The sequence below is a fragment of the Malaclemys terrapin genome, chromosome 1 (genome assembly GCF_027887155.1).
Source record: "Malaclemys terrapin pileata isolate rMalTer1 chromosome 1, rMalTer1.hap1, whole genome shotgun sequence".
NCBI lineage: Eukaryota > Metazoa > Chordata > Testudines > Emydidae > Malaclemys > Malaclemys terrapin.
Window position 1 is genome coordinate 237,402,467 of NC_071505.1, and position 13,223 is coordinate 237,415,689.

The window sequence follows — 13,223 nt, forward strand, 5'->3', positions numbered from 1 at the left end:
TGGGAGCTACCCACCCTTCATTTATCACAGATGCAAAACCCGATAAGGCCTTATTTCTGGTTGTGCTTGAAGAAGGTGGCAATTTTGCAATTGCAACGAATGGTGGCAATTTTGTGAAATTAGCTGTAATTGACAATCATACGGCCACCATACCGTAGCCTGGATTCTGCACTGAACCTGAATACCAAACCCTAGCCTAAACTAATACATATCTGAATGTCAGTGCTCTGGCCCAAGTCATGAATCATATAACAGTTTTTAGTTTACTCCAGACACAGCTTCTTTTTGATATTAAAGGCTGTATTCTTTTGCTAATGTAAGGGAAACTGAAACCACAATCCTGTCATAATGTTATTAAAGGAAACCCTCCTTTAATCAAACCATTTACCACAATTACATCACTTAATATGAGGGAAAAATAGACAAATAAATATGATATGGTATATGATGAGGTTCTCACAGAGGTTGACCTGGCATATCCAGTTAGCATTTCAGATCAACCAGCTTCCATAGTTTAACACTTTCCTCCAAGACCCTACTGTGTAGAAGGTGACTTTCCTTGTTAACTCTTAAAAAGGAAAGGTTGGCTTCTATTGTAAACTGAATGGCACCTTATTTATCTTCACAATACGTTAATAGATGTTTTAGCTGTTTTCAACTGGGCGAACTGGTTGAAACTATAGTAAAGAACAATATTGTCAGACACATAGATGAACATGATTTGTTGGGGAAGAGTCAACATGGTTTTTGTAAAGGGAAATCATACCTCACCAATTTACTATAATTCTCTGAGGGGGTCAATAAGCATGTAGACAAGGGTCCAGTGGACATAGTGTACTTAGATTTTCAGAAAGCCTTTGACAAGGCCCCTCACCAAAGGCTCTTAAGCAAAGTAAGCTGTCCTGGGATAACAGGGAAGGTCCTCTTATGGATTGGTGACTGGTTAAAAGATAGGAAACAAAGGGTAGGAATAAATGGTCAGTTTTCAGAATGGAAAGAGATAAATAGTGGTGTCCCCAGAGCTCTGTACTGGGCCTAGTTCTATTCAACATATTCATAAATGATCTGGAAAAAGGGGTAAACAGTGTGGTTGCAAAATTTGCAGATGATACAAAACTACTCAAGATAGTTAAGTCCCAGGCAGACTGCGAAGAGTGACAAAAGGATCTCTCAAAACTGGGTGACTGGGCAACAAAATGGCAGATGAAATTCAATGTTGATAATGAAAAGTAATTCACATTGGAAAACATAATCCCAACTATATGTATAAAATGACAAGATCTAAATGAGCTGTTACCACTCAAGAAAGAGATCTTGCAGTCATTGTGGATAGTTCTCTGAAAACATCCACTCAATGTTCAGCAGCAGTCAAAAGAGCTAACAGAATGTTAGGAATCATTAGGAAAGGAATAGATAATAAGACAGAAAATATCATTTTGCCTCTATATAAATCCATGGTGCACCCACATCTTGAATACTGTATGCAGATATGGTCACCCCATCTCAAAAAAGATATATTGGAATTGGAAAAGGTTCAGAAAAGGGCAACAAAAATGATGAGGAGTATGGAACCACTGCCATATGACTGGGACTTTTCACCTTGGAAAAGAGACGACTAAGGGGGGATATGACAGAGGTCTATAAAATATTGACTGGTGTGGAGAAAGTAAATAAGGAAGTGTTATTTACTCCTTCTCATAACACAAGAACTAGGAGTCACCAAATGAAATTAATAGGCAGCAGATTTAAAACAAACAAAAGAAAGTATTTTTTCACACAACGCACAGTCAGTCTCTTGTACTCCTTGCCACAGGATGTTGTGAAGGCCATGACTATACCTGGGTTCAAAAAAGAACTAGATAAGTTCATGAAGGATAGGTCCCTCAATGGCTATTAGCCAGGATAGACAGGGATGGTGTCCCTAGCCTCTGTTTGCCAGAAGCTGGGAATGGGCAACAGGCGATGGATCACTTGATGATTACCTGTTTTGTCCATTCCCTCTGGTGAACCTGGCATTGGCCACTGTCAGAAGACAGGATACTCGGCTAGATGGATCGTTAGTCTGATCCAGTATGGCTGTTCTTATGTTCTTTCTTCAAAAGATGATGCAAAGTGCAAAAATTAAAAAAAAAAAAAAAAAAAAACTAGGAAGTTTTCTCTTTTAGCTTTCGTTGATTCCTTAGTATCATTGGTTAGAAAATTGCCATTCACACCTGCAGTGCTCTAGAAATAATAACATAAGAAAATAAATAATTTTATAGGAAAGATAATTCCTGTGTGATTTGTACAAATTAGTATAATGTTTACCTTTCCCTTCTATTTACAGGAGCTATAGAAATCAAAGACTGCATAGGCTTTCCCATGAAGAGGTGGAGTCCATGCGGGATATGCTGGCACATAGTCTGTATCAAGTACGACAAAGGGTGTGTACGTGACTATTGTAACAAAGCTCTGTACTCGTAGATCAAAAGAGAATGTTTGCCCTCCTCACCATCATAGCAACAGCCAGTGGTAGCTGCAAAGATAGTATTGTTCTTCTCAGCTGAGCCATGAAACTGTGTTAATGGGAAATACTGCGCCAGATCCTCAGCTGGTGTCAAATGGCTTTCAATGGAGGTGCTCTGATTTATATCAGTTGAGCATCTGGCCCATTGCGCTCAGATCCCACAGTACAAAAAGTAAAAGGGAGTTTGACTTCTAGCTTTTCACCCTGATGTCTGATCTGCAATGTAACAGGACAAGAAAATCCAGAAACTAGCTCTAGAGGTCAGGCTTCCCTAGCTGTAAAAATCTCCCATGACTCAGGAATGTTCTCCTTTCTGATGTTGCCCAACACCTAGTTTTTCTAGTTTAACTTTCCACGCCCTCTCTCTCTCTAGTCACACACAAGCTGTGACCTGTGAGGGCAGCAGCAGATCTGTAGAGTATTCCCATGGCAACTGAGGAGATGGAGTTGATATGGAATTTAGGAGTAATGGTATTTACCTGAACATGTGCAGCAGTTACACTTTTTAAAGCAAACCATCGGCAGAGTAGGTTTAAAACTGATCTCATTCTAATCTCAATGGCCCTGCCCTATGAAGGAGCAGCAGGTTGTTGGCCATTAGAGGCCAGTGCTGTTGTGGAGGCACAGGACCTACGTAGATTTGCCAGATTTGGGGGGCAGGTCTCACGGTTTGTTCTGTGTGGGAGGCAAACCCTGCCCTCATGATAGGATGATAGGGGAAGAACTCCCTCCCACCCTGAGCCTCGTCTTGTAAGCTTTTCCATGAGCTGGGTCTGAGCTGGGTCTCAGCAAGGATTTATTTTGAAAAAAAATGGACATGATTTTGGTATCCTGTAAAAATACAGTGTGATGCTGGTCAAAGGTGCAACATCAGTGTAATCCAGTCCAAGGCATCACTAACCAACCGAGCATAATGCTGAACACTGTCATGCTCTCCTATGGCAAAGTGTGCTAGCAGGTACACTTGGGTAACCTTGAAATTATGCTGATCAACTGCCCTGACTAATGTAACATATGCAGGGCTGGAGAATGATCATTTTATAACAGGTCATTGTTCATGTTATATTCTTCTTTAAAATTGTCTGAATTGTGCCCAATTATCCTTATGAAAGGTATTTCTTATCTTACTAGCAAGTTGCATATGCATCTGATTCTCTACTGTCCTATACATTACCGAGGTGAACCCTATGTCTGCAAAATCAGTTACCTTAAGGTCTATTAGTGCACTATGGCATGCTATGTGGTATTTGAAACCGTATCTTCTCTTGGAAATGAAGGATTTTAATACTGTACTACTACTTCCCCTGTTATCTTGAACTTTGAGGTCCTAACTCTGGAATGTCACTGGAATTGCATCAGTGGGAAACCAGTATAAGTGGGATTGAGATCAGGCCCTAAGTCTTCAAACTGCTGTACAAAAATCAGTGAATTTGCCCTCACGACACCTCTATGAGGTTGATAACTATTATTCTCATTTCACAGGTTGAGGGCCTGATTCTCTACAGCCTTGCACCATTTGCAGCCATATTCCGCAGTGCACAGTGAGTGTAAATCTCTGTCAAATTAGAATGGAAGGGCCTGATTCTCATTTACGCTAAGGCCACTTTATACCATTCTGGCAGTGTTAAGGAGCCTTAAAGTGAGTGTACATTAAACTAATGCCCACTTTAAGGCTCTTTTACAATGTCAGCATAGTGTAAAGCAGCCTCCGTGTAGCTGAGAGTTAGGCCCAAAGAGTTTAACCTCCACCCTCACTCACTTTGGACAGGTGTAAATGGATACCCAAGATAATAAAGAATCAGGCCCAGTGACTAAACTTTTACCAGACACTGCTGAAGGTAATGTTTCATTGTGGCATTATAGCTTCTACCAATATGAACACATGTGCATCCACCCTTGCATTGCACTGATAGAACTAATCTGGCAGAGGATGTATGCTGCTCAGAGATGGGGAATAACTGCTGGCTAAATGGAAACTTTTGCCAATAGGACACAAAATGCCAGGTTGTGCTGCCTTTCTAATGTAGACCAGGCCTAAGAAATAGAGGGGTCAGTCCTTGGTTTTGACTGAGATCTATCTGGTGCAGGAATGGAGTGGGAAGCAAAGGTGCCCCCTAGGCAATTCCTTAATTCCTGAGGGTCCCTCAGTTTATGCAATCCTTTCCTCCTGGGCCAGGCCACAGCTCTGTAGGATGTGGCATGTGGCTAAGGATAATGTAGAACTGGCTTTGCTGGCTGTCCACCACATAGGGTTTTCTCCACACGAGGGAATTCACAGCTGCACAGGTAGGGCGGGACTGGAGTGATACAAGGGAGCCATACTGAAGGCCAGGATCTGTCCCAGAGAGGTTGTGCAAGATCTCACAGCGAGTCTGTGGCAGAGCCAGGAATGGGACGCAAGAGAAGTTCCTTGCTCCCGGTCGCATGCTTGACTGGACTGCGCTGCTTGAGCCAATGCGGCAAGTGTGCATTGAGAAGAGAGTCAAATACATGTATTTCCTATTTCAGACGCTGTCATATAACAGACACAACCTGCCAACAGAAACAAGCGAGAAACAAGCCAAAGAAATTCTCATCCGTCGCCAGAACAGCCTGAGGCAGAGTGTCAGGAAAGGAAACAGCTTACCTTGGGGGAAACCGGTAACTGTTATGCAAGCTACAATTCATGTGATCAGGGGATGAAAATACCTGCCTGTCTCTGGATGTACAAAACCCAGCCAATTTTAATTTGCTTTTGCAATAATTGAAATGAATATTTCCCACAGAGCTTTGGGAGAGGAAAGCACCTGGAAACAATGGGGCATATTCAGCAATTATGTGAACAGTAATGTCAGTGACATGTCACCTGTATGCTAGTCAGAACACAGGGTAATTGGTTATAAGAGGTAAAGCACTGTAACTTGCACTAACTTTGCCATTCACTGTGGGTACAAAACAAGTGAAACATGCACCTAGGGACTAAGGCAAAGCCCTTTTAAGTCAATGGGAGTCTTTCCATTGCCTTCAGCTGGCTTTGGCTCATACCCCAAGGGCCAAATTCTGATCCTGTTTGCACTGGTGTAAACCCCGTGTAATCAGAATCAGGCTCTGAGGGTGTGGAAGGTGTAAGTGTAAACCCACTTACACTAGTTTCACATTGATGTAGCACACCTGTGTAGGTGTAGCACAAAAAAGCAGCAAAGACCAAATAACCACTACCCCTTATTTCCGTCCTGCTGCTAGTTGCTATTCTTGTAACAACCCAGATTTCCAGTCCCTTGGTGTGTAAATTACATTGGTTTGGCCCATCATTGAATGCCAGAACAGTGCCTCTATTGTTTATCTTTTCATTGAATTAAAATCCAGAGGCTTCCTTGGGAACTTGCCCCCATTTATCTCAGACTGAATTTGGCCCATATAGTTTGAGCAGTGGAAAGGGACAGCTTGGAATGTCCTGCATGCTGAACTGGTTTTGCTTCTAAATCCAGGTTGGCACAGTTAAATGTACTGTATGCTTTTCTGTCTTTGCACACAGGCTAGCACCAAAAATGTACGTTTCCTCTCTTTACGGTATGGTACTCATCATGCAGCTAGACGAAAAGCAAGGCATGATGCTTCTACAGGTAACAAACACACTTTACTCTGCATACCATGCCAAAAAGATACAGTGGAAAACCAAGAATTTGCTCCATGAATTTTACAACAATATCCCCTAAGAAATCCAAAGTTGCTTTAAATGAGTTGCATCCCCTTCACCTATCTGTCGCTCCATGTTTTTACATGGCACCAACTGTGGTCACCTGCTCAGGACACCCAGAACCAATAAGCCAGTGTGTTACCCCTTTGCCTCAGCAAGGGTGTGCTTTGCTGGAGTTTAGACTGTGGGTCAGGTCCTGGCCACACCAGTCTATCTAGCAAACTCCTCAAGATTCTGCCAGTCTGAACCTTGCCTTGCAACGTAACAGTTAGTGAATCCCAGTTCTCAAGTTCCCCAGACACATCTCTTCAGTGTCCAGTCCCTCTCACGGGACCAGCCTGCTGGCTTGCTCGTTACTTCAATATAACAGCACTGATATGTTTATAGTAAAGCTAAGAATAAGTTTATTAATAAACAACAAAGATTTAAATAATACTAAGCAGGAGAAAGAGAGACAGGTGAGGTGACAAACAAAAGAAAACATAACACTTTCTAGTGACTAAAACTGCATTTTAGCAAGTTAAAATGTTTCCCTAAATAGTTTTCTCACTTACATCAAGTTACCAACATCTATAGCCCTCCAGGCCAGAGGATCCAAACTTCGGAAACTTAGAGGGCACCGTTCCCTTTGTTCCCTAAATGATGGAAAACTAGAATGTCTTTTGGCTCCCCTTATATTTACCAGAGTCCATTGTATTTGCCTCAAGAACCAGGAAGACACCTGGGGGTTCAGACACAATCTATCTCAAAGTGTCTATTGTCTCTTCCCTCATCTCCACTGTGATATACATTTTCTTCTTCTTCTTGGTATGACAGTAGCAGATCAGGCCCTCTTGTAGTATGTACTCTACATACACATAGTAAGATGCAGTCCTACTCTGAACGGCTTACAATCTAAGTAGACAAGACAGACACTGGGTGGGAGGAGAAACAGAGGTCAAGAGCAGTGATGTGACTTGTCAAGGTCACACAGCTGGCCAGTGTCAGAGCTAGGCATGGAACCCAGGTATCTTAACTCACCTTCCATTGTCCTACCTGTGAGACCATGCGCCACTAGACACCTTTCCGCTTTTTGTTTACATATGAACTCCTGAAACACATGTGGCTGTTGAAAATGGCTATTCATTTTTGGCAACATTAAAAATCTGGCAATGAATGACACTGTTTTTTTTTTAATCATCTTTGTAGAAAAATGGTGAAAAGCCAAATGTTGCTTGTTTCCTGCATGTGCAAAATGATTTACTCTGTTCCATTTCTTTTTTCCTATTGAAACAAAAGAAAGTGTGTGTGATCTGTATAAGCAAACTACCCACTTCAGGTTGTGCATATATTGGGTGCATAACACAGTATGGAACACTTGATAAGCACCCAGCCAAAACCTTCAAAGTTATTTATTTTCAAAGAGATTTCTGAACTAGAGATATAGAACAACAGGTGGTAACTAACAGGATTTATGGGTCAAGGGATATCAGTCCTGCTTAAAAGCTGTTAAATATTTCAGCACAACAGTCTATGATATGAAGATCTATTGCATCCCTTTCTAGGGCCTAACCTTCCCTTATCGCTGCCATTAGCAAATCTCGTATTATTTCATTGGAAACTTTGGAACATACCCCAGGAGTGGGTGCAAAGCAGCTGAGGCTGGGCTGAGAATCTAGCCCAGGGCATATAGTGTTAAAGATACAATCAGTGAATCTATGCAGGGAGTTTACAATAATCAGAAGCTTGTGCTACCCACTGGTAATAATCAGGGAAGGCAAAACAAACTTCAGCAGAACACAGTGGGTCAATGAGATGCAAAGAAAGTTAGTCACATTGACAGAGCCCATGGGACTAAGGCTAGGTCTACGCTACCCGCCTGAATCGGCGGGTAGAAATCGATTTCTCAGGGATCGAATTATCGCGTCTCGTCGGAACGCGACAATCGATCCACGAATCGACGCGCGTACTCCACCAGCAGAGGTAGGAGTAAGCGCCGTCGACGGGGAGCCGTGGAGGTCGATTTTGCCGCCATCCTCACAGCGGGGTAAGTCGGCTCCGATACGTCAAATTCAGCTACGCTATTCGCGTAGTTGAATTTGCGTATCTTAAATCAACCCCCCCGCCCCCCATAGTGAAGACCTGCCCTTAGGCATCTAAATACATGTGAGGATCTGGGGCTTTGGTTGCTTGAGTATCCAAAGCAGCATGGTAAAACGAATTAACCAAATTGCAAAATAATGGTCATTTTTCTCCTGTTTCACACAGGTAAATATTTCTATGACCAATATGTCCAACACTTTGTAGCACCGATTACCCCATCTGGCTAGATATAGAGATAGGCCACCTTATTATGTTCAGTCCTCTTTCAAATCTGAAAATATTTTTTTCATATTATCCATTTTCTTTGAGACAACTATGTGTGTGTTTAATTGCAATAGGATATAATCTGTTTTATAACCCTTCATGTATTTTTGTTTATTTGGAGGTTCCTGTATTTTTTATGAGTAATTATGTAATAGTATGGCTAATTTATTTTTACACCTTCAGACTTCAGATGGCCTGTAATTAAGGAAAGAGCAGAGATTTGCTTAGTTAAATAAATAGGACAAGAGGGCAAATTCACCTTGGTGTAGGCAAAAGTTTTGCACCAGAGACAATGGAAGTGCCTTGGGTGCCAAAGGGTGTGTTTCTAATAAGGTTAGGGAACTTTGACTTCAGGGAAAAGGCTCATCCTCTGACACACCCAGGTTAATCAAAGGGCCCTGAAGCCAAACCTTCAAGTGCAACTGGTTCTTTTGGTCTTGTTAATTGTAGGTGACCTGTAATTTTCCAGTTGGAAACCTCTCATCAGTCACATTCAGTCCTAGGTTGTGTTTTTTGTAATGCTTCAGAATTATGGGTTTGGTTATCTGCTTGAATAACTTGCAGAACATTAAAACTTACAAGAATGAGTCTCCTGCATGGGATAATATGACAATAGCAGCACTGAGAGCTATTAACATGGAGCACAGTATGCTCATTCATTAAAGCTTCTGGGCAAAACAAAGTCCAATACAGAATGCACTAGCTGCCAAAAATCCATTGTCTCTCTCCAGTACTTAAGAAATATAGGTTATTTTAATTGTCCCTAATAATAACAGGTACATTATTTTACAGTAATTGCCCCAAGCACTACAGCTCCAGTGTAACATGTATGACCTCAGAATAATACTCTATAATATTAAGTATTTTCTTTTAATAGTTCTTAATAAAATACTCTCTCTCTTTTTTAATAATACCAGTCCCTTTTGTGTTACTGTCCAGGTGATTACAGCAGTGATTCTGATTCAGTGGTCTCCATCATGTTCAGTCCACAGCTTCGAGAAGGCTCACTTGGAGCAAACCGTCGTCAGCAGGAGATGGTTCCGATGGAGCAGTTAGATAGAAGAAAGGAACTGTCAGATTTTGCAGGTCAGAGGGGAACCCCAAGCAAGCAGGATCACACAGCTAGAATAAGAAGACCGGCTTTAATGCCAAAGCCTCAGTTTGATGCAGTATTTGAAGAAGAAATACAGGGATATGAATCAGAAGAGGAGGAAGAAGCAGTCACGGCATCAAGGGCATCAGTCAAATGGGCAGCTGAGAAAAGAAATGTAAGACATTTCCACAAAGCCCCAAGCTCCCCATTCTGGAGAAAATAGCAAAGTTCTTATATGAACCATAATTACAATGTTCATCTTGGGACCTCTAAACTAATTCTGATACTGGTTCTAAGCACAGCACGAAGGTTCTTAGAAGTTCTGCGTAGAATCAAATGCTTGAACACTCAGATTGAAGGTTGTTTGCCTGAAGCCACTGAATGGCACAACAGTAAATGACTACAGTATCTGCTGGAAGAGAGTTGTATGTTAACTTAACTTACTATAAATATTCACACACATTTCACTGATGGTATCTCATAAGTCTATCTTCTGTACTATGGCTATGATCCAGCAAAGCGCTTAAGCATGTGCTTAAATTGAGCTCATGAGTAATCCCATTGACTTCAGTGAGCTCCTTCACATGCTTAAAGTTAAGCACATGGTGACGTTCTTTTCTGGATGAGGGCATATATATATAATCTATCACTGTGCTACATCTCTTACAATGTACTTCTGATTTGGTCCAACAAACATGTGATCCATAAAATTTGGCAAGCACCACTGGGGAAAAAAACACCTCTTCTTTCTGTTCATAATTCAAAATAGTATTCAGAAGTTTAGAATGAAGCATATCATCTATGTTAAATGCATACAAAGATTTGATGAAACTTAAGTCCTATTTATATTTTTCTATTATATGCATAGAAAGAAAGTATTCATTTTCCTTTAAAATTAGAGTCAATGGCACAACTATTAACATAAGAATGGATTTTGTCTTTTATACTTGCATTGAATAGACAATGAATAAAATTTCTAAAAAGCCAAAAACAAAATCCCACTTTCTTGTATGAAACAAAAAGACAATTGTACATAATAACTTGGGATAGATTTAAACCAAATCCCTAGATCAGATAATCCCTAAATTTTGGAAAAGTTTGAGTCCAGGTCCAAACATTGTGACTGGCCCTATCTCTTTTGTAGGTTGAACTAAAATCCTAGATTCAAATAACCCAAATTTTGGGAAAGTCCAGATCTGAACATGGTGGCTCAGGTCCATCTCTAATAACAACAGGACACTTTGATGAATATCTAACAAGAGTTCTACTGGCTTTCTTAGTCAAAGTCTCCACCGTGCCAATCAAAGCAGAGCAGGAAAATATTTGGAAATTCACCACATCCAGCAGTTGGGAGGTGTGCTCCTAATCTGATCTGCTCTCGCTTGCCCATGACATTGGAAAACTATAGGGTGTATTTCAGACCCTCTTGATATTTGTATTAGCTTGGGGAAAAAAACAAAACAAATTAAATTGGCGTGTTATCCAGTTGAAATCAAAACATTATTTTAAAAGGTCATTTTACACTTCCACCTGGTATTTTCTTAACGTGCAGTGCAAACTATCTAATTACCATTTCATACCTCTTTTAGAGTGAAATCCACTCCATCTCACAGAGCCCACAGAAGGTCCCCACAGCAATGGAACTATTGCCGTTTCATAGAGCAGCATAGATACATAGAAACCATCTGCAGAGAGTGGGTGGACATGGGGACTATGTACTCCATGCACTCCAGAGTCAGGTAGGAGGATAGAACAAGAGGACCAGCTGAGTGGTTAGATGTTGCAAGTTGGAGGGACTGAGACCGAGGTGGTGGAGAGAAAGTTGGGGAGGGGTTGAGATGATGGTGAGGGGGAGAGGGATAGTGAAAACGGAGTGAAATCTCTGTACTGCATCACTGTTCTCCTCGGAAAAGTCTGTGAGATTCTGGGTGAAGAGAGAATCAAGGAAGAGAATTTGAAAAGAGATTCAGTATAAAGAAGAACCATTATGAGTTGTGCATGCAGCATATTTCCCCTTTCACAAGACTTCATGGAGGGCTTTCCATGGGGATGGTTATACCGAGCCATCTCAAGGAGGGGCATGGGGTAACTACTGTTGCATGTGATGCAGTTGGGGAATGCACATCATCTGGCCACTGGTGTCATGGGGGTTACCTGGGAAAAAGGGATCCACCAGAATTTTTAAAAGAGTGTGCTTAATATGTACTCTTTAATTCTTTATACAACCTTGTGTGGGTGTAGAGTGTTTAAAGACCAATCAAATGTGAGCAAGGAGCCAGCATATTTTAAAATTTCATGTAAGTGGATATTTATTTTATCTGATTTTTTGCAAGTCTTTTAAAAATACAAATAAAATCAATGGGGAGACTGAGACAAGTCTCATCCTATTTGTTTGTTTATTGCTAAGCTTTTATTTTTCCAGAAATCAATGGGACAGATCCTCAGCTGTTGTAAATCAGCACAGAGTGATTGAAGTCAATGGAGTTACATCTGTTTGCACCAGCTGAGGATCTGGCCCTAAATCTGCAAAGTGTGTTTTGAGTTTGCTTTTCTAGCAATTAGAAAGTATCACTGGAGGAAATTTTTCTTCTACACCATTAGTTTCTGTTAATGGTTTAGTTGGCCATTAACCAAGAAGCAATACTGCAGATGCCCATATAAAATACTTGCCAATAACTATAGAGTTACATTATTATTTTTTATCATGGGCATAAGTAATGCACTATGTACTTATGAAAAGTCAAACCATACAGAAAGAGGATCAGCTGTTAGGGTTGAAATGACAGTAACAGTGGCTTTGAGGATATTTTCAGGAGCTTCTTCCATGCATAAGAGGTAAAAAGGGAGAAAAGCACAAAGGTGTTGTGACGGGTTGGATCACAGAAACCCCCTTGGGAGCTGCCACCCGATGTGCAAAGACTACCCCTGCTCCTGTTTTCCTTGCCAGCTCAGGACTCCAGCACCCTGTCTTGCTGAGCCAGACACTCCTGTTTGGCTCCAGACACAGATCCAGAGTCTGAATCTCCTGTCCCAAAGCTGCAAGTTTACCTGAAAACAGCTCACAGTAGTGTGCTTGTCTTTAGCACTCAGATGCCCAACTCCCAATGGGGTCTAAACCCAGATAAATCCGTTTTACCCTGCATAAAGCTTATGCAGGGCAAACTCATAAATTGTTCGCCCTCTATAACACTGATAGAGAGATATGCACAGTTGTTTGCTCCCCCAGGTATTAATACATACTCTGAGTAAATTACTAAATAAAAAGTGATTTTATTAAATACAGACAGTAGGATTTAAGTGGTTCAAAGTAGTAACAGACAGAACAAAGTAAGTCACCAAGCAAAATAAAATAAAATGCGCAAACCTATGCCTAATCAAACTGAATACAGATAATTTCCTCACCAGTTCCAGAGTGCTCCCTTTTACAGGCTAAGCTCCTTTTAGCCTGGGTCCAGCAATCACTCACACCCCCTGTAGTTACTGTCCTTTGTTTCAGACTCCTTCAAGTATCCTGGGGGGGGGGGGAGAGGCTCCTTCTTTAGCCAGATGAAGACAAAATGGAGGGGTCTCCCCTGGGTTTAAATAGACTCTCTCTTGTGGGT

The 13,223-nt window shown here is 41.2% G+C and overlaps 1 protein-coding gene across 2 annotated transcripts in view; it reads left to right on the plus strand.

Moving 5' to 3' along the window:
* SLC9A4 (solute carrier family 9 member A4) overlaps positions 1 to 12,008 on the plus strand; it is a 43,631-nt gene extending 31,623 nt beyond the window's left edge. For both annotated transcript variants that reach the window (XM_054010209.1, XM_054010199.1), the window contains exons 9-12: positions 2,327 to 2,423; positions 5,015 to 5,146; positions 6,021 to 6,108; positions 9,468 to 12,008. In XM_054010209.1, coding sequence (XP_053866184.1) covers positions 2,327 to 2,423; positions 5,015 to 5,146; positions 6,021 to 6,108; positions 9,468 to 9,844 — 694 coding nt within the window. In that variant the 3' untranslated portion in view covers positions 9,845 to 12,008. The remainder of the gene's footprint in view (positions 1 to 2,326; positions 2,424 to 5,014; positions 5,147 to 6,020; positions 6,109 to 9,467) is intronic.
* Positions 12,009 to 13,223: the final 1,215 nt, after the last annotated feature.